Source organism: Cydia pomonella, chromosome 21 (assembly GCF_033807575.1).
Source record: "Cydia pomonella isolate Wapato2018A chromosome 21, ilCydPomo1, whole genome shotgun sequence".
Lineage (NCBI taxonomy): Eukaryota > Metazoa > Arthropoda > Insecta > Lepidoptera > Tortricidae > Cydia > Cydia pomonella.
The window spans coordinates 1,245,885-1,271,188 of NC_084723.1; the positions used below are offsets into that span (position 1 = coordinate 1,245,885).

General features: G+C 37.7%; 1 protein-coding gene across 2 annotated transcripts in view; it reads left to right on the forward strand.

Annotated features, from left to right (window-relative positions):
- The window catches only part of LOC133529552 (uncharacterized), a 202,581-nt gene that overhangs the window by 52,874 nt on the left and 124,403 nt on the right, over positions 1 to 25,304 (forward strand). For both annotated transcript variants that reach the window (XR_009801158.1, XM_061867299.1), the window contains exon 2: positions 24,052 to 24,234. Coding sequence is in view for 1 of the 2 variants with exons in the window: in XM_061867299.1 (XP_061723283.1) it covers positions 24,055 to 24,234 (180 nt within the window). In the remaining variant the exon portion in view is untranslated. The remainder of the gene's footprint in view (positions 1 to 24,051; positions 24,235 to 25,304) is intronic.

Sequence of the window (25,304 nt, forward strand, 5' to 3'; positions counted from 1 at the left end):
CGCTTATAGAAACTGTTTTTAACTTAAGAACAATGTTTAAAATCGAAGAAGTTTAAGTCGGCGACGCTTAAGTGGCTCCTATGATGTTGCTTATGTCCATGGGCACCGATAACCGCTTCCGATCAGGCAGCTCGTCTGCTCGTTTGCTGACTATACCATAACATAATAGTACATTACGATACAAGTGCGAAAATAGGAGATTCGAAACAAGTGGCGATAAATTAAAACACGACCGAAGGGAGTGTTTTAAATCGACACGAGTTGCGAATTACCTATTCGCACATGTATCGTACAACGTTTTACAGTACATATGGCTCTTTAAATGTTCGACACAGTAACGTAATATGCTAGTTTCCGCACTAGTGCGGTAAAGTAGCACCATATGTACTGTAAATAAATAAAATAAATCAATGGGGATATTTCAATTGCATATTCACGAGTGATAAATAAATAAATAATAAATAAATAAATAAATATTATAGGACATTATTACACAAATTGACTAAGTCCCACAGTAAGCTCAATAAGGCTTGTGTTGAGGGTACTTAAACAACGATATATATATAATATATAAATATTTATAAATACTTAAATACATAGAAAACACCCATGACTCAGGAACAAAATTAAATATCCATGCTCATCACACGAATAAATGCCCTTACCAGGATTTGAACCCGGGACCATCAGCTTCGTAGGCAGGGTCACTACCCACTAGGCCAACCGGTCGTCAAAAGTGATAATCTTACATTAATACGATTTCAAGACCCCAGACTGACAAACGGAGTTAGATATATTACTGAGCCTTGGTCATTCATCTGTCCGTCTGTTACTTACCTAATATTCAAATAAAACATTTTTTATTTTATTTTATTTTATTTCCACACATACAATTATCATTACAGGCTGTACCCAATGCGATAATGTAGCAACAAATTAAATATACAAACAAACAAAAAACAAGTACCTATATCTAACAACTAAATTTTTAACCTACATACATACTACCTATTCAATATAACAAAGAGTTAATATAGCTACTTTTGTGAATTCACTCATCGTACATAAATAAACATGTGTATTGAGACCAGCGTTAAATGGTGTGAATATTTTAGTAAAGTAATGTTATTAAAAATAGTTGTAATGTTTATCATAAAACAAAAAATCGAAATCAAAAATAGTTGGGTACCTTGCATGAGTAATTAGCCTGAAATTACCTATAGTTTTGTTCATTATTTTTGTATGTAAGTGATTTAGTAAATCATAATTTTGACAGAAGTAGAATATATTTTTCCCAGTCACCTTTTGACCACAAACGCTGTAAGGGTTCGAAATATTCGGATGTATTTTAAATTCATTAGTTTCATTACATGCGATATATCTAATCCGTAATACTTAATTTTTTTGACGACCGGTTTGGCCTAGAGGGTAGTGACCCTGCCTACGAAGCTGATGGTCCCGGGTTCAAATCCTGGTAAGGGCATTTATTTGTGTGATGAGCATGGATATTTGTTCCTGAGTCATGGCTTTTTTCTATGTATTTAAGTATTTATAAATATTTATATATTATATATATCGTTGTCTAAGTACCCTCAACACAAGCCTTATTGAGCTTACTGTGGGACTTAGTCAATTTATGTAATAATGTCCTATAATATTTATTTATTATTCCCTTTATTTTATTTTTTTTCTTACGTAGGTTTTTTACAATATGTATATAAAAGTAAAATATAAAAATACTTACAAAATAATACAATAGTATTTTATGCAATAGTTGTATTATAAGAAGGGTCAAAAAAGGCGAGTGGCGTGAGTTACAATGTGAGCCGGAGCCGAAGGCGTAGGAGAACATTGTAAAGGAATACGCCACGAGCATTTTTTGACCTACTTATACAACGGTGCATACAATACTTTTCCTACGAGTCAACAAAAATAAATCTTAATTTAGGTAAACAAAGCAAAAGTATAGCTAAGACGCGCGACCATACCTTGTTACGCGCCCAGCCCGCCACGGGCCGCGGCCGGCCGGTCGGCGACACCTTCTCGTAACTCATGAGGCCCTGGTACTTGCTACTTGCTTTAAATTAAATTTTTGGACAGTTTTTTTTCGATTTTGGCCACCGTAGCCTACGGAGACTAACAAGCAACGCTAAGCGGTCTTCGTAGTCTATGGGTGTTGCTATATTACGGGTGTCACATGCGTGTTTCTGACTTATGAAGTAATTGTTTTTACTATGCAACCAAATGAATATTTTGTAAGTTGGCAGCAATGCACTTAGTTTAAAACAGTATTCGTTTTGATTTTGTTAGGTTGGTAGCCATTAATCGCAGTAACGTTATAGCGATTAAAAGCACAAGAGCTGTTATGAGGAATAGACAATATAGACTTTTCTTCAAACCTTTTATGTATGTTCTTATATTCGTGTTAATGAATGCATAAATGACAGATAACAGTAGAGGAGTAGGAAAAAGATATAAACACATTATAAAGAAACCTAACCTAGGGTGCCGCCATTTATTATAATTACTTTCATTTTATAAAACATGTCCCCCACAACGCGTCACTAGAGTTGCAAAGATTCTGCGGGACTCAAGCTTAGAACTTTGTCTGCCATTTTGTTTTACATTACCAAAGAGAGCATGGAACATTAGACTCGGTGCCATTTTAATAATGTGCTTTATGAAGTCTGGCGAGTAAGTTTTCTAAGACATTTCGTGTCAGCTTCTATAAACCAATCTCGTTGTAATCTTGAAGAGTATTATCGACAAAGTTTAGTTAAGAAACGTCGCAAACTACTAAAAATAACATTTATTGTACCTATATTTTTAATGAATAATCTGCTGCTGCGCTGTCTGCTGCGGGTGCTGGTGCGCGGAGGCGAAATCTTTTCTTGGGGACTGGGGCGGCGCTTGCAGGAAAGGGGTCTCGACCCCCGCTCCGGGTCGTTCCCAGCGCAAAGGTTGTCTATCGCGGTTCAACGCGGAAACGCAGCAAGCGTGATGGGCACCTTTGCGTTGGGAGCGACGCGGGGTGGGTTGTTTGACTAGTTTTTTTTTTTTTTTTTAGAGGTTTGTTTAGGTTTAGTTTTATTTATAGTTAAGTTTATTTGTAGTCCTTAAGTATTTTAATGATTGTATTTTTTTATTTAATTAGTTTTAGAATTATCTCGATGAGTATTATTTGATAATTAATATGAAATACTGTTTTGTATATAAGGAAATTGAAATTGATTACATATATTCTGTAACTACTAATTTACCTATATTTTTTACATTAACCAACGGTAACAGTTGTTTCAAGTTTAGTCCCATTTTCTTAAAATGATTACTAAAGAAATAATTTTTAATTAAACGATAGTGATTCGTAATATTCTTTTTTATCTCAATATAGTCACTTGTAATTATAATTACACAAAAATATTTGACGCTTCTATGTACAAATAATATTGTCAAAAAAAGATTTTTGCGCATTTCATTATGCTACTACATGATAGGTGATTTTACCTACATTAGTAATACTACTACACTACTGGCCTTAGCGTCTATTTCAGGCGATCTATCGTGCAATGTCCGCAAAACATCTTTTTTGGTGACTGAAAAGATCGATGCGAGAGCGGCATACTTTGCCACAGAGCTGGCAAGGGAAGTTCGCGACGAACTGTGACGTTTCGCTACGGTGCCTTTTTTCCCTTTTGTCTGCCAGTGCCGCAAACCAGGCCTCGTCGCAGAACTTGCGACCATCTCCAACGCACTTGCGCCACTCCGTTCGCTTCTCCGCAAGCTTCTCCCAGTTTCGGTGGTCGATCTTAAAAGCTGCCATATCCCTCTTGGCAAAGCAATGGCCTCCCAACATCTCTTTTCGCATTCGCTACCGCACCTAGAAGAACACGGCGTGGCAGTCGAGAAGGTTCCATCCTGTACACATGCCCCAGCCAACGCAGTCGCCTCTGTTTGAGAAGCGCGGTCAGGCTGGACAGCTGTGCGATTTCTAGAACCTTTTGGTTTGTCACCCTGTCCTGCCATGATATGCCCAAGATCTTTCGTAGGCAGCGCATATAGAAGGAGTTATATAGGAGGAGGAGGAGGAATAATAAGATGAAACTATATTTTACTATATTAATAAGCAGTCAAACAGTCGAGAGAAATTCATCAGCTCGCTTTAACCCGAGGTAACTAAAGGGGTAATTAAAAGTTTCACTGCAAGCGACTGGTGAATAAACTCCCGCTTTCCTCCCTTGTGCGGAAAGGTCGTATTTCCAGGGAAATAGTAGGCAAATGAGATATTTTGCAGGGTGGTAAACGTAATGACGCTCGTTTATTTCTAGATGCTGTTTATTAGTTTGCTAGTTGTCTGTTGTGTTGGAAGTGGTAGTTTTTTACATTCCAAATAGCGTAAATTGAAGGCATTGAAAACACTAGTAGTTTGATTATGATTCTGATACTAGACCTGTAGAATATAGGTACATATACTGTACAGTGAAATGCGAAATTGTATGGAGAAATTATGAATGAATTCATTGATAAAGCAGCCATGCACTTTTACGGCTAATGGAATATATATAGACAGCAATACTATTCGCTTTACATACAGACTTCTATGCAGGGGGGTCACTTTTCTCTGCAGCTGACTGTACATCATACAATAACTGTTACCGGCAATTAAAACGTCACTGCTGGGCACATGCCTCTTACTCCAAGAGTGGTACAGTAGAGTTTATAAATATGTATACATTTACACCTTATTGCAATGGATTAAGGTGAAGAAATGTATACATATTTATGAATTCGATTCGGATTTCATCTCAGTTGTATTCATCGAGTTGCAGGCGTCCATAGGCTACGGAGACTGCTTACAATCAGACAGGCCGTATGATTGTTTGCCACCGATGTAGTATAAAATATGAGGCTATGATTCTAGACATATATACGTGCTTATCACAGTTATCACACACATAACTGCCTTTACCAGGATACATATATGTATCATAATCTTTGACTTGCTCCTTGCTTGAACATTGGCAAACTTTAAATTAAATTAAATTAAATATCATTTATTTTCAGGCAACTATGGCCCATATATACTTTAGTGTAAACCATCTCGGCTTACACTGACAAAATGTGGAAAGTCTCCAATGACATCGCTCTACAAATTAACCAAAAGGTCATGTCGTGAGCCATAATTAACACATGTTAAATTTGGCCCAGTAGGTACACAACTAACTGCGAGTTAAGGCAAGTTTCCTTACGCTATTCATTCATTATGAATTAAACTTGTTTGCCCAAGTTCTATGGAGAACTTTGGCTTAAGGACTTAGAACACATTTCTTCTGCTGCATTTCGCTGGTTGGCAATTGTTAAAAAATATGTGTGTTTGCAGTATTTGACTTAAAAAAATATATAAACAGTAGGCAAGTTAGTCTAGACTTTGTTATTTCAAAATAAAATCTCACGTGGACTTTATATAGGTACGTTCCCCTATGACCCAGCTTTTTATAAATTTTACTAAAAGGTCATGTTGTGAGTATATATTAGGCCCTGTGTGCAACTAGCATGTCATGTTGTGAATAAATGTTAAATTTGGTCCTGTAGGCAACTAACAGAGTTCGGGCGGGTTTCTCTTGCGCTATTCAATATTTATTGATTTGGGCCACTTCACACTAACGTCTTTTGAGCGTTGACGGCTAGTCAGCGCTATGGAAAATTGCGTCGCTGCGCAGTTGCGTCAACGCCGCGTTGAGCAGCAGCCATAGAGTTGACTAGACGCCGACGCTCTGGAGATATTATATTAGATATAATTTCTTAGAATTGGAATGGCGTGTATTAATTGGCAAGGTGATATATGATATATAATTATCGATAAGTGTATAATAAGTTGCTTGTTTGCCACCGACGTGGTATAAAAAAGAGTTTACTCGTACTAAATTTTTGACTACAAGTTATCAAAATATTACCTAATTAATTAGACCTTAAACTAAAACAGTATTTTCAACTTACAAAACAATACGTCACAATTTTTTTTTTATACTACGTCGGTGGCAAACAAGCATACGGCCTGCCTGAGGGTAAGCAGTATCCGTAGCCTATGTACGCCTGCAACTCCAGAGGAGTTACATGCGCGTTGCCGACCCTAACCCCCTCCCACCCTCGTTGAGCTCTGGCAACCTTACTCACCGGCAGGAACACAACACTATGAGTAGGGTCTAGTGTTATTTGGCTGCGGTTTTCTGTAAGTTGGAGGTACTTCCCCAGTTGGGCTCTGCTCTAGATCTGGAATGACATCCGCTGTGCTGTGCCCTACCACACAGAGCGAGATGACATTCACAATGCCCATACCTCTCTTGTGGACGTAGTTTAAGGACGTACCCGGGTCCAACTGGGTCTTAATGCACACAATAATAAAACAAAATAATACTTATCAAGAACATTCTAAACAACTTCCTTATTATCAGTATGATTGTTTAACAAATGTTACTTATATACACATACACGATGAGCGATATGAGCGAATAGTAAGGGCTACCCCACGCTAGTGTCTCCTGAGCGTCGTTGGCGTCTACTCTGGCTGCTGCTCGACGCAACGTTGGCGCAACTGCCCAACGACGCCATTTTCCATAGCGCTGACTAGACGCTGACGCTCAAAAGACGCTAGTTCAGTTCAAATATACTTTATTCATGTAGGCCTAGCAACAAGCACTCATGAATAGTAAGACAGTATTACATATTATGGCCTTAAATCTGTATAATTACGATGAAAAAAATAAAAACTCACATTAAATATATATTAGTCGTCAAAGCACAACTAAATTACTTTCTGTAAATGTGTTATTTATTATGTAGGTATTTTACTTTTAAAGGTCACATAAAACGGGAAAGTAATAGAACGTATACAAACCTATAATATATCACTCTGAATTTATAAATTCAATTTGTATAATTTTGATCGGAATAACATTCAATTGCAATAACATGCAATATCTATAACAACGAATTCTATAATTGTAAATTGTATAATAAACACTACATATATCATTGTTTACGATAACATTAGAAAGGTATAACGTTGAAATAATATAACATACAAAACAAATATCATACATTAAAAATACCGAACCACTACCGAAATTACATTATTTAAATATATTTTTGTGTGTTAGTTAATGAACAGATACAGTTTTTAAATTATTATGAAATGAGCAATGTATTTGAAACATCTATACTATGCGAATTTATATTTCAACGTAGTTTGCTCCGTATTTATCTATTACAGATTGCAGCTTTTTTCTGTGGTAATTCTGGTGCTAATTTCTTTATCTAGAGGGTCACAGTTCTAACCTAACCTAACCCACTTTTCTGTTAACAGTTTCTTTTTCCGAAGCCTCAGAGTTCTAACCTGACCTGCTACCTATTCTGGAAACAATTTATTTATCTAGGGGGTCACAGTTCTAACTTTTTTTTTTTTTTTTTTTTTTTTTTTTCTAGGGGGGAAAATGCATTCCGCATACCACCCGGGTGCGGGGGGCGACCCGAGTGGTTATGTGGGACTCCCGTCCAGGCTAATGAGGCCGATGGTATACCCACTAAAAACCCCCCATATGTCACCTCGCCGCCTTATTGGTGGGGTTACGGGAACGCTTGCGCACTCATCCGCGACCCCACCGGCGGCAGCCGCCCGCGAGCGGCTCCCTCGCAAATGCCCGAAGGCCCTTCACGCTAGGCGCGCCAGATGGTTCGACGCGCCTTCCTCCTCGGCCTCCGTCCTGCAGTGTAGCGGACCCCCCCGAGCCCGCCACAAGGAGGCCACGGGCGCCAGAAAACTGCCAGCGCCCGGCGGCAGATGAGGTCCATGGTTCTGCCGCAAACCACAACTCGGCTGCAGAGGACAGGGAGAACGGCACACCGTAATACCGACACTCCTCTTCCTCTGCAGCCCCACCAACGCCGCTACTGCGGAACGGCCCCGCCAAGGTCGCAGGGGATAGGGAGAGTGGCGCATCGTGATACCATCACGCCTCTTCCCCTGCGATCCCACCTCGGCCGTCGAGGATAGGGAGAACGGCTCACCGCAATACCGACACTCCTCTTCCTCGACGGTCCACCTCCAGCGCGTCACAAGCGGGCTCACCAAGCCCACTTGGAGCGTCCTCCTCGGGCCAGCCCGCACCTCAAACAGGCCGGCCCTGGTTGCCTCTTCGCTTCACCGTGGGTGACCAAGCCACGGCTACTAAGCCCCTCCACCACGACAAGGTGGGCAATCCGCGGGGGGTCACAGTTCTAACCTAACCTAACCCACTTTTAGCAGTTTTTTTTTTCTAGTAGTGTGTTCTATGAGGTTTGAAATTCTAGGTCATCCTACTAATTTTACTACTTAATTATATAAGATGATATTTATATTTTAATATGTATATATTATGACAGTTATATGAAATGAGCTTAACTTATATGTATATTATACCAAACAGCCATATGTATGTCGTATGTTATATTATTTTTATGTTATACTAATTGAAAGTATACGTTTACTTTATTATACATAAGATTAGTATACATTTTTAACGTTTGTAAACTGAAATTATTCCAAAAGTGCGTATATATTATAGGACGCACCCACATAAAACAGTAAATTAATAAAATTAATATATACAAACGCTTAAAATGAGCAGCAATAATAAATATTATTTCGTAATAAAGTGTCGTCAAAGGCACCTAAAATTAGCTGCTGCTTTACAAAAAATCTTAACTTCGTTGTAAAAGTATTTCAGATAGGACCTTTTGTAAATAAATGTTTCTGCAAACTTCGCCGTCCAGGGAATCATGAATTGGGCCGTCGACGATCTTATTTTATGGTTGATTAGTCCTCTGATTAATTGCTAATTAAAGTTGGTTTTGTGGAGATTGGCTTTATTGAGTAGCTAAGTAGGTATAACATAACATAGTTAATTATTAATTAAATTATAGCTGCTTAATGTTTATTCAGCTCTGTTATAAGGTTATAACGTAACCTCTTTTTTTTTATACTACGTCGGTGGCAAACAAGCATACGGCCTGCCTGATGGTAAGCAGTTACCGTGGCCTATGGACGCCTGCAACTCCAGAGGAGTTACATGCGCGTTGCCGACCCTAACACTCCGCACCCTCGTTGGGCTCTGGCAATCTTACTCACCGACAGGAACATAACACTATGAGTAGGGTCAAGTGTTATTTGGCTGCGGTTTTCTGTAAGGTGGAGGTACTTCCCCAGTTGGGCTCTGCTCTAGATCTGGAATGACATCTGCTGTGCTGTGCCCTACCACACAAGGCGAGATGACATTCACAATGCCCATACCTAACCTAAGGACATACCCGGGTCCGGGTCTGGCTGAATAAATGTTTGATGTTTTATGAACCGATATCGGTGTTAGTTAAAGATAGATAGACTTCATTCGGTTCTTGTCTGTTTTCCTGTTTTTTTTTTTTGGTATTTCATTAATTATATAAGTATCCAAGTCTTGGAGACCCTTTACATCTCTAAGGATAATTTAAATAATTGTTTTTAGGGTTCCGTACATTGAAAGGAAAAAACGGAACCCTTATAGGATCACTTTGTTGTCCGTCCTTCTGGAATTTACATCAAATACTCAGGTCTACTGTTCCTTGAAGCTGTGAAAAAATCAAACTTCTAACCCAACGCAATCAAAAGATACAGCCGTTTATACCGCAAATTTCCGCAAATTTTCGACACTCGCAAGGGAATCCAAACCTACAGGGTACTCAGAATCTTGAAATTTGGTACGAAGCAACGTCTTATAGCACAGATAAAGGAAATATTACGACAACCGTACATTTTTGCACGGAACCCTCGGTGCGCGAGTCCGACTCGCACTTGGCCGTTGTTTTTTAATTATATTTATAATAAAAAGCATTAAAATACACGAGTGTTTCCAAAGTTGAATGCATAAGCTATAACAACATTATTACACATAAGAAATTTGTTGTAACAAAACAGCTTATCGTAATGTTGGCCATTATTTACGGATTTCGAAGGCATCATAGAGGGTTTATGATATGTGTGTAGATAAAGTATCTAATATTTCATTGCTTCAATGCTTGTAATAACATTTTGTAGTTTTTGATAATTTTACTGCTTTGATAATTTTAAATGTGCCCCTGTGGCATTTGCTGAATAAATGTTTGATGTTTGATGATAGCTTGGTAGATTGAATAGCTAAGTTTAGGTATAGACGTGATTTAATATAGTTTAATATCATAATGATTCTAACTTTATTTTATTATTAACACGTTCACTGCGGGTTGAGTCAAATCCGCCTCAATCTCGACTTTACGCTGGTGCGGGGCTAAAAGTTCGTGTTATCTCTCTCGTGCGGGAACTTCTGCCGTTTAACTACAAGGCGTACGACAGAGTCAAATATACATTTCTTTATGTTTTCCAAAGCCGGACTCGTTGGTACAAAAAAAACGTTTGAGGTCTTAATAAGCCTCAACCGCACTAGATATATTTTATTTTCACTCAGTGCGGGTTGAGGTTTATTAATGTCTCAAGAAAGTGACCTCAAGGCCGCACTGAGCGTGACGCGGGCGGCGCGGGAGTTGACCGCTTCACGTTAGTGCGGCCATAGTTATCGATATTGACCCACGCGTGTTTTACGTAAATAATAGGTATAACCTAAAAACGACAACGATCGTGACCGTTGGATAGGTTAAAATAACGTACATTTGTACACACGTAACCGAGACATTCATTTAATTTAAATACTAAAATTTAGTCTTAAATTTAATCCTAGACTTTGTTAACTTTCTAACAAAATTTTAATACAATTTGAGAGATTGCAGAAAACTGAAATAATTTGACGATGGTAAGAGTATAATACATTTTATGGCCCGCATAGCATGTAGAAAGAAGTGGTTTACTTATTTGCACAGGCTTGCAGTCTGTATGTTTGATAGTTCAGAAGTTGTTTGTAAAAATGTGTGAATTCCCTCCTTATAGTGTCATCCACTGGGCCGCTAACCTTACTGGGATTCGAACTCGAAATAATAAATACAGGGTGTAACAAAAATGGTGAGGATCCGTTTAAGGGCATATTCGGTATCGTGTTCTGATCAGGAAAAAGTAGAAAAAAAAATTTTTTGACGCGAAAAATTTTTGGACTTTGCATGGAGGGTTGGCCGACTCGGACGACCTGCCCCATAGAAAAAAAAATGTATGCCCTTAAACGGATCCCCACTATTTTTGTTACACCCTGTATAGCATAAATGCATTAGATTAACTTAAAATGGCGTCTGAAATATTGTATCGAAGATGGTCGATGAGATGATGATCATCGATAGTTTAGCGATAACTGCCATTCCCTTCACTAGACTTAGATAAAATTTAGTGCGTTTTGAGGCCTAAAAGACCTTAAAGATTCTTTAGGTATTTTTTCTTTAACCAAAGGTCAGAACCAAAGGCGAAGCTAAGGGTATTTTAAGCATTTAGTGACGAATGTATAGCACATAACAAAAAACACCTATTCCGAGTACAGGCAAAGTTATGAAGAATTTAATTACCTACTGAAATTCGAGGTCGATTAGGCCTCACCCGCACTGAAAAAGAGCTTAGGTTTGGGCTGATTCGATCTCAACCGCACCAGTTGAAAGTTCTTTAAGATTTGTCCCGCAGTGAACGTGTTAAATTTTACCGCCAACGAAAAAAGTGATGATATGCATATGCATGTGATGATATGCATATGCATGTGATGATATGCATATGCATGTGATGATAAACATATGTTTAGTATGTTATGTATCAGTTAAATGATTGTAGACTACAATTTGTAGTTTTAATTTTTAATCGCATTTTGTAAAAGATGTGTAAGTAAGTTTATTAACGCATTCACTGCCAATGTTTTCGTAGCGCTACATGCGTAGCCGATTCTAGCGTTTTCCCGCTTTGTAGAGGAAAGCGACTACGAACAGAGCGCCCGCCAAGCGGGTTCCCGGCACTCAATGTGTTAAAAAAATATATCAACATATTTTTAGCCATCTGTATAGATAGTCTGATGTATATTCCTTTACCTTTGATATGTATACATCTAGAAACTATCTCTAGTAGAAACTCAAATCTTCCTAGCTATTAATCGCTCTCGACCTTTTGACTCAGCTTTTGAAACAAAAACACTCATTGAATGCCGCCGTATTCTCGGTAGTCCCTCTCTAACAACGTTGAAAGGAAGGGGAAGCAGAAACGAGAAACCAACATGTAAGTAGTAGACTAGCAGACAACAACGAGAACAGGTCAAGAGCTCTCGACGCTCGCGGCTCTGTTTTGAAATATTTTCGCAACATTTTAAACACGTATTAACAAGAATTTTAAAGTACAGAAACTGCAGTTATAATGATGCTGAGAATGCTGATGCCAGAAATGTAGTCTTTCCGAACCTAATTTGAAGTAAGTCATGTCAACATTTCATTACAAGTTTGAGAAAAATATATTAATTCACGTCTATACCTAAACTTAACTATATAATCTACCAAGCTATCATCAAACATCAAACATTTATTCAGCAAATGCCACAGGGGCACTTTTATATGTCAAATTTTACAAGCAGTAAAATTATCAAAAACTACAAAATGTTATTACGGAGTGGGGCGCTGCAATCACAACCTCCACAGATGGGGAATTTCGCCGACACCAGCCTGTGACTGTGGGGAGCCTATCCAAACAATCGCTCACATCGTAGAGAAATGTCCTAAGAAGCGGTTTGCCGGAGGCATGCAAGACCTGATTGCCCTCACAGCAGATGCAAGGGATTGGCTGCTCAATTTAGATTTAAAACTATAATTATATGTAAATTTCTTTTTTTTTTTGTAAATCTTCATTCGGGAAAAGCCATACGATATAATAATAATGATGCTGAGAGGTTTTAGATTTGTATTTTATCTACCTCTATTTGAGCCACACTTACAATGGTGAATATTTCATATTAAATAATCATATATTGTCAGGGTTACAATTAGATAGATTAGGTATGCAAGATGAATGTTAAATAATGCATAGAATCAGGCGTTACTTTTCAGAAATACATACTAATTAAAATGCGGCCGAAAAATTAAAAAAGACTAAATATAGGGGTCTCGGCACCGAATATAATTTCGTACCATTTGGCGTCGAGACCCTTGGTCCGTGGGGTCCGAGCGCCTTTAACCTTTTTAAGGAACTTTCGAAAAGGATTAGAGAGGTCACCGGTGACCGCAGAGCTGGCAGCTTCCTCGCTCAAAGAATTAGTCTTGCGATACAGCGAGGAAATGCTGCTAGCATCTACGGCACCATGCCGCAGGGGGATAGTTTTATTTTATTTTAAGTCTATTTTTATTTATTTTTAGATCTAGATTTTAAGTTTTGTAGTTTAGTTTTTAGTATATTTATAAATAAGTTGTATAACTTAAATAATGTAAATTACATATTATATTTAATGGATAATACATTAAAACATTCTAAAACAAAAATAATTATTAAAGCTTTAACATGGATTGAATGCATGTACATTTTTTTACAACCGGACAAGTGCGAGTCGGGCTCGCCCACCGAGGGCTCTCATTTTTATTTTTAACTTTATAGTTTTTTTTATTTTTCCCTGAACTTGTAGTGTAAGACAATAATACTTGACAAATTTCATAGTTTTAGGTCAACGGGAAGTACCCTATAAATTTTGATTCCCTTGACAGTATCGAAATATGTGTTTTGGGTGGCATAAACGGCCGTTACACCAGCATAATCTGTATAAGCTATAATCGTCCGACACATTAGTCGTTATCGAAAGAAGACAAACTGTCGTGTCGCTCTGCTAACACGCGATAAGTCTGTCGACAGCGAGAAATGGCCCGGCTGGACATAAATCGAGATCAGTGGCGTATTACTAGACCATATAGGTGCTTTCTGTCGCTTCGATGGTGTAAAACTGGCGCCGCAGCAGCGTAGATAAAAGTTTTTTTTTTTTTTATTTATTTAGAAAAAGTGACACTCATATTTTTCTCTTAAAGATAAAGATAGTTTATTTTCCAAGTAGGCATATTACAATGCACTTATGAACGTCAAATTTAGTTACGCCGGCTCTAACCCTACACCTCTGACCCGAGAAGATTTAAATCCCTCCTAAATTGTAGGAGGGTATCCCAATGTGGAACCGGCAAGAAATTCTTAAAAAGTGGCTTCATCTTTTTGACGATTTCATCAATCTCAAAAAGGGTGTTCGTAGAGCATGACGTTCTTCGAGCAACACAGGGAAGAGATCAAGAGAGTCGGTATTCGCGCTATTTCCCCTCTGCCAAAGCACATGCCCAACTGGGCATAGCGCGGTGCGTCTTGTGACTCGACCGTACACAAAAAGAGATCAAGGTGTGCAAGATTTATCTTTGACGTGTGTCATTGTCTATGTATTGGTGTCGTCATTACAGATTAGATTTTTTATTGCATTAGTGAATGAGAAGTGCGTGTGCAAAGCTTCCCCCCGCAAAAAATGGCAGAACGATTTCTACGAAGATATCGCTTTAAGAGGAATTCCTAGTTGCGATTTTTCCATACAAACGCTCTCGACTGATTCCTCCCTGGATTTTTAACCTAGAGCAGTGATTTTTTCAAATAAGATCAATATCATCAATATCTGTGCCGCTATGTTTTGCTTTTTTGGATTATTTTATTTTGAAGAAAGATACAGCGCCTCGAAAATCGCAAAAACGGCTAAATTGAATTGGCTGTAAGAAAAGGCACAGTATACAAATATGACAAAAAATATCCAAAAAATCAAAACATAGCGGCATAGATTATTTCTTCCTCTTGCAATTTCCAAAATTTCATAATGATTAGTTGCGTTTTGGAGGAGGAAACAGTCGAGAGCGAAACCTCGATTTTTGAGTTTTTTGCGAATGAATTTCGGTCCGAGCTGCAGTTGTCCTTATCGCACGAATTGGAGGCGGAGACAGTTTCTAAATATACGTACACAGAAGGAATAGTGATGGGCATAACATCCTTATTAGGGATTGCAGAACCGGTACTGTTTTAAAGAACCGGGATTTCCCGGTACTTTCGGAACTGGTCTAATTATTTCATTATTTTAAATAAAACGACAGCATTTTGCGATTTGACCACCTTTCGTATTATAATTTAATAATCACATTTTCTTTTATTACGTAGTAGGCAATTTTTTTTAGAAATATAGTATTTTACATTGCTCACACTTGTGCGTCACAAGTAAAAGATAACTACTTTGATGTTTGGCACTAGATAGCAAATTTAATGAAATTACATTGACGAGGGGATTTATATATAAGTATCGCAGTCGTATTGTATAATCCGCCGTATTACATTACGGCTAGCCGATATCATAATAAGTGCCATTTTGAAATGCGGCGGTTCAACGATTAAGGTATGTTGGGTAAATACCGGATGCGGGTGAAGAACGTAGGACATTCATTTCCCCCTAATTTGGCTTTATTTTTTAATGTTGACAACATTGTGTAAAACGCCATTTCATTGCGCCTCGACTGTCAGTGTCCCCGCGTCGCTCAGGGAGTCGGGCTTGTGCTATTTGCAATCACAGAGAGCAAGGTAAATTTCGCGAATTCTTCCTTCTATCCGATCTTCGCTCTGTAATTTATTTTGCGTATTGTGATGAAACTGTGTTTCTTTTTGTAATTGTGTTAACAGACCTAGCACTGCTGTAGACCGATATCTGATCTTGACCCTTCCAGGTAAAGATCGGACCAGAAACAATCAGATCTTTACCTATTTAAAAAACAGCAGTGATTATCAAACTTTAAATTTTCTTCAATTTACCTACTGACCTTAATTATCACATTTATTGTTTTCTTGATCACACTTTCGTACCATTATCTTTATCCAGTACCACTACCAGCGCGACGGTTACTGACAATGTAATTTTTTTAATTTCCGCAACCCATAGGTTGCCTTTTAGCGATAAGACCGCATGTTGTTTACCTGTGCTTATGTGTATGTTTTCTTTTATTGATGTGTGCAATAAAGAGTATTTATATTGTATAGGGATGATGATACATGTTGAAATTTATAACAAAATCGAGTAAAATAGATAGCAAATGAGCAATTTTTCGCAATAAAGTACCTACACATACGGATGCATATGTAGATGTGCACGCATACATACATTGCTAGTTTCGGATACAAAATAGAGATAGGGCTTCGAAATTAGTTTCCTTAAAATGCTTCAAGAGGGCTCTCTTTTCCTATATATTTAATTATTTACTTTACTCTTTACATACGATCCTTACATTTTATCAAAAAAAAAAAGATTGTATATCAACTATATATTGCAAAATTAAACTAACAAAATCGCAATTTTAATTATTTTCCATACTTCAAGATGGGCTCTCAGTGACCTTGACCTTTTTAAAGAACTACTTAGTCTTTTTGATTTCTAAGTTTGATACTTATTTTTTTGGCGACCTTCATTAAAAATGACTGGGCACGATTATTTTTTATTTTTATTTTTGTCCCTCCTACTTAAGGACTTAATATCTTCCAGTACATTCCATTCAATAAACAATACATTTACACTTTCCCTAAACCTGTACAGTTCACGAAATCTTAAATTGTCAAAACTTCGCAACGTATCTATTATTTTAGTGGTTTTTTTTATTACTTCGGGTAAACCTTACAATAAGAGGTTTCTTAGCACATTGTTTACTTATCAAATTGCCTTATGACATAGGTATCAAAGTTTGAGAGCCACAATTTTACCAATTTTTGTATCAGGGTTAAGATCCGATACAAAAGGGTAGACACCGGACCTATTTCTTTGTGATACCTTATTCTCTTTCCATTAGAAGCAACTTTTTTTCACCATCCAATGTTCTCCCTTGATGGCAAAACACTCGTTACCCTAAAAAAAAGTATGTCTCATCTTTACACAGGTACAAAACTAAAACCGTTCTATATTGAAGATTACCAAAATTCAGGCCGAATCTACGGTTATTATTTAACGATTCGCTACGTACTTCAAGAATCTGTCACGTGTTGAGATCTCGAAAAAACATTTTTTCACGAGTTCTCTCAATTGGTCCCAAAATTGTCCGGCATTATCCCAACATACTTTAGCCAGATTGTCATTGCGATACGGTTCTTCAATAAGGCGGCCCAAGTTTAGCCCCATCGTACTACAAGTTAAATAGATTGTAGTTTAACCATAGGTATATTTATACCTACTTACAAAATTTCACAACACACCATGATCACTCCCAACTTACTGATACGGATAGGTACAGTCAAGTGTAAAAATATGGGTGTACACATCTTACTCAAAAATATGTCCCATAGCATCTTATTCCAGTGTAATAAGAGCGTAGTACCATATTTATGAGACGATTCTTTCGATACATATTTTTGCACTTGACTGTACAACGACAACCGAAGCTGAGACATCAATATTTTTTGCAGTTTTTACCTATATGGTAATTAATATCAATCAATCAATCAATCATTTATTATTTCGTCATCATAGGTGTAAAATACATTTAGTACAGGTGATAGGGTGTTTGGTATTAGGGTGTAATAGATACAGTATAATATAAAAATGAAAAACAATATTACGTGGTAACAACAAAAATAACTTGCGTCGGGCAGCGCAGAATAAATTCCGTCTGGCTCGCGGGCGATGTCGACGGAACGGCGCGCAATGAGCGAGCGCACGAGTCTCGCGTCTGTGTGCGCGCACTCACACTTAGATAGCTCCGGCTCCCGCCCACCGCAACGCGACAGAAACATAGCTTCAAAAATTCGAGATTTGAAAAGTTGCTCAGCTAGGAATTGCTCTTAACTCCTCCCTTCCGACGTGTCGGAAGCGGTTGTTATTCGAAGATGACGTTGTTCGATAGTTGCTTTTAGTATACTGACAGATGGACTTTACAAATAGTTACGATGGATTGCCGGCTGCATGTTTACGAAAGACAGCAGAATCTGTTCAATAGGCGTTCCACGCATTCATAGACTGGTTTTATTTAAGGGCAGTTTTCGTTTTGCAGCATCTAAATGCTGGAATAACCTACCTTCTTCTATAAAGAAAACTAAATCACAGTACATGTTAAAAAATATGGAAAAGCTGGCTTCTATCACAACAGAAGGCATCGTGTAATTGGTCACCAGTAAAGGTACCAGTTACACGATGAATTCTTCTGATAGTTGTCAACTAATATTGCCAAAAAAAAAATGTAATACCTTAATTATTAAAATCAGCGGTCTTGCTCAGTCTTATCCATTTTACTGCACTTTGTAAATTCTACCTGATTTTTTAATTGTATTTGAATTTATTTGAATATTTTTATTTAAAGAATGGTTGAACGGGTTTCAAAACGAATTCTTCATTGTTAATTGTACGCTTCCATGTAAGTTTAATGCATAATAAGCGTAATAAATACTACGCTACTACAAATTATTTTTTGTTAAAATTAACGACTGTTAATAATGGAACAAATTATTACTAAGAAATGCCAAGAACGTAAAGCAATTACTCAAACCCGGTAACGTTTAGGTCATATTGAGCAACTTTTACTATTGGCCCAGCCCCGAGATCGCGAAACTACTGTCGCCTCTCTCGCGAAACGACTCTCGCCGAATATTGTGCTCGCCATATGGAGTAAATGGGAGATAATTCCCATGAACAAGCGCATCGGTGCTGGTGACGCACTGCGTCGGTAGTGAACAAGTTTATTACGAGCGGTATGAGTTGAGAGGAAGTAATTATAATTTAAGAAGCGGTGGTGGCCGAGTGGATATGACGTCCGACTTTCAATCCGGAGGTCGTGGGTTCAAATCCTGGCTCGTACCAATGAGTTTTTCGGAACTTATGTACGAAATGTCATTTGATATTTACCACTAGCCACTAGCTTTTCGGTGAAGGAAAACATCGTGAGGAAACCTGCACACAGCATCTGCGAAGAAATTCAAAGGTGTATGTGAAGGCCCCAATCCGCATTGGGCTAGCGTGGGGACTATAGCCCGAGCCCTCTTGCACATGAGAAGAGGCCTGTAGTGTGCCCAGCAGTGGGACGTATATAGGCTGAATTATTATTATTATTATTATAATTATAATTTATTTTCTTTAACTTTTTACAGTATATATGGTGTTACTTTAAATTAGTACTTTACGTGTCTATGTCGAAAATTTAAAGAGCCATATGTACTGTTAGTAGGTACATACACGTGCAAATAGGTAATTGGCAACTTGTGTCGATTTAAAACACTCCCTTCGGTTGTGTTTTAATTTAACACCACTAGTTGCGAATTTCCTACTTTTTGCATTTGTATCATATACTACGAGTATAGTAATTTTAACACACTTGCTCGTAATAAATATGCTCGTAATAAACCAACGTGCTTTTTTTTTCATTATAATAATCGATCTAGTGAGTATTACTATTAGAATTATTTTTAAACTGTACTTTTACTAACTGTTTTAACAATTAAAATTTGATTAATATATATGAGTATTGTATTTTCCTCGCAAGTGTGTTGAAAAAGGTCGTATGAAACACGGGTGCTTTGGTCATTACACACATCGGCTTTCTTATTGCGCGTTGCTTCCAGAGCGCGCTTCAATATCGCGTCGTATGTATGTATGTAATGACCAATGTAGTACACTTGTATCAGAATGTACCATTAGTCAAGGTCGTTATAAATATGTTAGTATCAAATAAACTTTCAGTGGTACAAAAATATTTTTATAGTGGTACTAAATTTTTTTTACGAATACCGTAACAATCTGTTTACCAGAGGCGTGCGAATTTATATATTCCTACCTTTTGTTTACACGCCTTAGGGAGTTGCATAGAAACATCTATTTAATCTAGAGTGTCGGGTAACATAATATATCTATGACATAATACCTAATACAAGTTTTTCGCAGAAATCGCGAAGCGCCTGGTTGACGTAACTGGTCACAGAAGAGCTGGCGGCTTCCTCGCACAACGAATCAGTATTGCGATACAACAAGGAAATGCCGCCTGCATCCTTAGTACAATACCTCAAGGGCCTATTTTAAATTTGAGCTAGTTAAAGTAATCATAATGCTAAAATATATCCATTATATTGTTATCGTAAATAAAATATTAATATAATACCTAAAAGAGCCCACTGATTACCAGTTCGCCTGTTACTTATAATAACTAATTATCTACTTACACTAATCCTAATTGTGAATCAGTTACCATCTACTTATTTACTTGGGTTCTGTTTCTCGATATTTGGTGAAGCATATAAACATTTTTAGGCACATTTATGTGCAGACACGTCTGAAAATATCGATACGAAAAGAGTGCCAAAAATATATATACACGACTTTATTGCCCATATATTAAGGTAGTGTATACATAATTTTGGCACATTATTCATATCGATATTTTCAGACGTACGTAGACTGTACCTATAGATCGTGTCATTCACGAAGACGCGTGCCTTTACTCGGAATGTCATTTTAAGATTGTCCTAACGTATAAAGTCGTTCTTCAAAAAATCTGCTCCGTATCATTAGACGATAACAGATACTTTGTCAGCCCCATAAGCTTTTGTATACAATACACTCATACATTTTACGAGCTGTAAACCGGTTTTATCTAATAGCAGAGGGCCTACCGCGAACTACGTTCGACGTGTTGCCTCCCTGTCACGCTTACGTACGAATTTACAAGTGCGACAGAGAGACAACACGTCGAACGTGGTTCGCGGTAGGCCCTCAGGAATTTATATCGTAAAGCGTTTTAGACGCTGCTAAATTGTTTTCGTTTGAGTTAGGAAAGTTTGCTAGTAAAAAGCTTTACAAGCTTTGGTTTGGTGGAAATGGGCATCGAATTTATGCATCGTGAATGATTTTAACCAACTTCAAAAAAGAGGGGTTTTTTTTTGTATATATGTTTGTGTGGTAGGGCACAGCACAGCGGATGTTATTCCAGATCTAGAGCAGAGCCCAACTGGGGAAGTACCTCCACCTTACAGAAAACCGCAGCCAAATAACACTAGACCCTACTCATAGTGTTGTGTTCCTGCCGGTGAGTAAGGTTGCCAGAGCTCAACGAGGGGGAGGGGGGTTTAGGGTCGGCAACGCACATGTAACGGAGTACATAGGCTACGTAAACTGCTTACCATCAGGCGGGCCGTATGCTTCTTTGCCACCGACGTAGTATAAAAAAAAACCTCAGAACTCCGTCATTTCTGAACCGATTTCGAAATTATTATTTTTTGAATATAATTATATATTTCAAAGTTAATAATATATAGTTCTAATGTTGGGATCCATGAGGAATCAAGGGAAGTCCTTACATCTTATAGGCATAAATATTGAGATTTTATTATTTTCATCAACAAACCAATCATTTTCATGCAATACGTAGTACTATTAGTTATTCTGTGGCCATACAGCGCCATTTTATGAAGTGGAACTGCTGATGATGACCAAAACGGAAGTCTTTAACAATGTATATTTCACTTTTGGCGATTTGTCCTCTTCGTTATGTTTGTTAGCAAGTAGGTTCTGGACGAACATTAATTATTTGTGTTAAGGTCTAGTTCTGATGATGGATTTCATACGGTCCAACTCCACAAATCCTGATGGCTTCTGATTCAGAACTTGAAAATTGAAACGTGCCCGAATTGCAACACTTCATGGGTGTTTTCTATGTATTTATAAATATTTATATATTATATATATATCGTTGTCTAAGTACCCTCAACACAAGCCTTATTGAGCTTACTGTGGGACTTAGTCAATTTGTGTAATAATTCAATTCAATAATTTTAATTCAGAAAATAAATTATAATAATGTCCTATAATATTTATTTATTTATTTTATTTATTTATTCAAACGTATTAGTAGTTAGCGCATATAAAACGAGGTAATATTTTATTTTATCCATTTTTAAGTCGGATTCCAATTTTTAAAGATTATTTTTATTGCTTATTAGGATATCGATAAATAAGAAAAAGAACAAGATTTAGTATCTACTATAATAGTGAGAACTATGCTGATCATCGATATAGGTTCTTTTAGGATAAAAATCTTGTAATTATGCCATTCGGCTTGTCTATTAAACCTGCTATTTTAATTGGCATAACTTAATTTTTTAGTTTTATTACGCTATACATTTCATTTCATTCAAAAATATTCACGTCATATGAAACCTACAAAAATGTTGTTGGAACATGTTTTGTACCTGCTCGGACCAGCATAAATAATTTAAATGTTTTCAATAGAATTCATCACGCCACGTCGCTTCGCCACGGTCTTGTTTTCCAAACACATTTCAACACTAAAGCCTGATTGAGTACCTTCACGTACCTACGCATCAAGTTTGACAAAGTCTTTCAAAGTTCACTCTATAGCTTCTCAATAAATTCTCCTGTAGCTCAAGAACCTTTTCAAACTCAACGCATTAAAACCCCAGCCTCAATCACTTTCATTACCAAACTTTGGCGCGGTTCCAACTCAATATCCAGCCAATTTCGGACCTTAGCCTACTTTTTTTAGAGCTCTTTTCGGTTCGTCACGTTTTTTAAAACAATCGAACACTCGCAAAGTGATTGCTTTGGAACAGCTGTTCAGATCTTTTGTGTTGCCGACGCAATCAATGATCCGTTAGGTAGATCACTGTTAGTTACGCGAATGGCTTTTGGATGTATGATTTAATTACATGAGTTTTATTTTGATCGATTCGGACACATGACTTTTAGGAACAAAATTATGTGATGTGATCTACTAAAAGGCGGCAACGCCGTTATCAGTTCCTCACGTCTTCACCGTAACACTGCCGTGTCACATCACTAGGGCCATGGCGGCCATCTTGTGAGAGATCGGATTTGAGCACGAACCGGTTCACGCATCATCTAAGACGTATACTCGTATTTTGTGATCCTCTGATTATTAAAACTGTGTTTAAATGGTGCTCAGGTGTTTTTACTCTAACACTACTCTTTAGGTATTTGATGGAAGCTCAGAAGTCCGAACTCGGGGTTGCCAGAGAGCTATAGAGCGCAGCATATTAGGTGTCAAACTAAGGGATCGCATTGGGAACACCTCTCTGTGTTCTAAAACTCAGATTATAGATCGAAAAACGGCCAAGTTAAAGTGGGACTGGGCTGAGCATGCCTGCCGCATGCCGAATGATTTGTGGGCCAAGATCACTACGGAGTTGGTGCCCCACGTCCACCCCACCTCGTCAGCGATGGCGCGATAACTTAGACTCCTTTTTGAGAGGCTGGCCAGTTGTAGCTCAAAACCAGGACGAGTGGAAGAAGAGGGGGGAGGCCTTTGCCCAGCAGTGGGACACAATGGGCTCGTAATGAATAAAATATAAATGACTCTTTATGTTACTTCACGATTCGAACTTACGATACGTCAAATATTAGGTCTAGATACGATATGGATCGGATATGTCAGCGTTCACGTTTTTTTTTTGAAGAAACGTCACTTTTGACACTGCCATATCGTATCTAGATCTAATATTTGATGTACCTAAGTTCAAATCGGGCCGTAACATTTCTTGGAACTTATCTATGAGAAATGGGTCCATTTAGATTCGTAAATCACAAATAAACTTACAATTTCCGCAGAATTTTAAATATTAATTTGTTATATATATCGTTGTCTAAGTACCCTCAACACAAGCCTTATTGAGCTTACTGTGGGACTTAGTCAATTTGTGTGTCCTATAATATTTATTTATTTATTTAATATTTGGTTTTATATTCAGTAAGTCATGACGTGACGTTTCTTTATTTTGGGTATTATAAATGTTACATAGTTTGTTACAATTTTTTATCCGTGCAAAGATTGCGCGCTGTGCATGTTAATTTTGGACTACCGACTACACTTATGTATTAAAAACAAATTGAATGTTATCTGTTTAGTGCGCCTTTTAAATAAAATAAATTTTACTGTCAGGTAAACTGGCATGATTCCATGTACCTACGTCCTATCTCACGCAGCTAAACAGCTATTCCTTTCATCGTTTCCCTCATATATCACAAAAATTATTATTATAATTATTTTTTGTTCCAGACAATGTCAAGCACAACGCGGCTGGCGGCGGCGGTGCTGCTCCTGGCGCTCGTGTCGGCGTGCGCGGCGCTGAAGTGCTGGCAATGCGGACAATACAGCGACGGCGTTGGCTCCATCACGCCGTGCGCGAATCGCAGCGCGGCGCGCTTAGACAACTGCCCTAATAACGCCAGATACTGTATCGTAAGTAGTTTTGCATATTCTTATAACTTTGTAAACAATTTTTTGTGTGCATACAACATGTGACATCTTATTTAATAATAGACAAAGTTATGAGAAAACAAAATAGTTTAATGAAAATCACAATATGTTAGGTGCTAAAACCTTTATACGAAAGAAACCAAGAAATACTTTTGCTGAGAAGCGTTTTATATAGTATATTACTTGGTCCAAAAACCAACAACATATGTTCATCGCCTGTATAACTTGGTACCGGGAGCTATGTCGGCAATACGGGCAATACAGCGACGGCGTAGGCAGCACAACGCCGTGCGCGAATCGCAGCGCAGACAACTGCTCTAATAGCGCCAGATACGGTATCTGTACTAACTAATTAATGTTGCTCGGCGACCCAAAAATGAGTTTGGGCCTCCGAAACAAGAGCATGCTACTTTTCCCGATTCTGCACCGTTTCCTGCCAATTATCGGCTTGAAGCTGACGCAGATCCGCTTCAATCAGACGGACAAGTCGGTCTTCCCAAGTAGGTACCTACAATACATTATAAAATAAAATACAGTTTTGTTGTGATGATAATTAAATGTAAAATGATACAACAATTACTTAGCTTTTTACAGCCCTATTGAAATTTTCATATGTCTCTAAGTGAGTTAAAAATCCATTACCTATCATGCACATAATAAGCAACAACACCAACGTAGGTAGTATCAAATTTCTTCAACAAACAAAACTTCCGTGAAAAAAAGATATACCTACTCGTATTACCCATTTTAGAAACGATGCAATACTAATCCTCATCATTGCACAACCTACAAAATAAAAATAAAAAACTTAATATCTTTTTCCTATGGAAGGCGGAGGTATGGAATACAATCTCCATGTACCAAAAAGTGTCCGTCAAAAAACCTTAAATAGGTGGCGCTACAGTACAATACAGTATTTGAAAAAAAAAAAAACAAATCACAAACAGCGCACTTCACTCCGTCAATGACGCCTAGGTTCTTAACTACTCTAGCGCTACTCTGGCGAGATTTGGAACTATTATTATAGCTGACAGCTGAACACTTCTGCAACA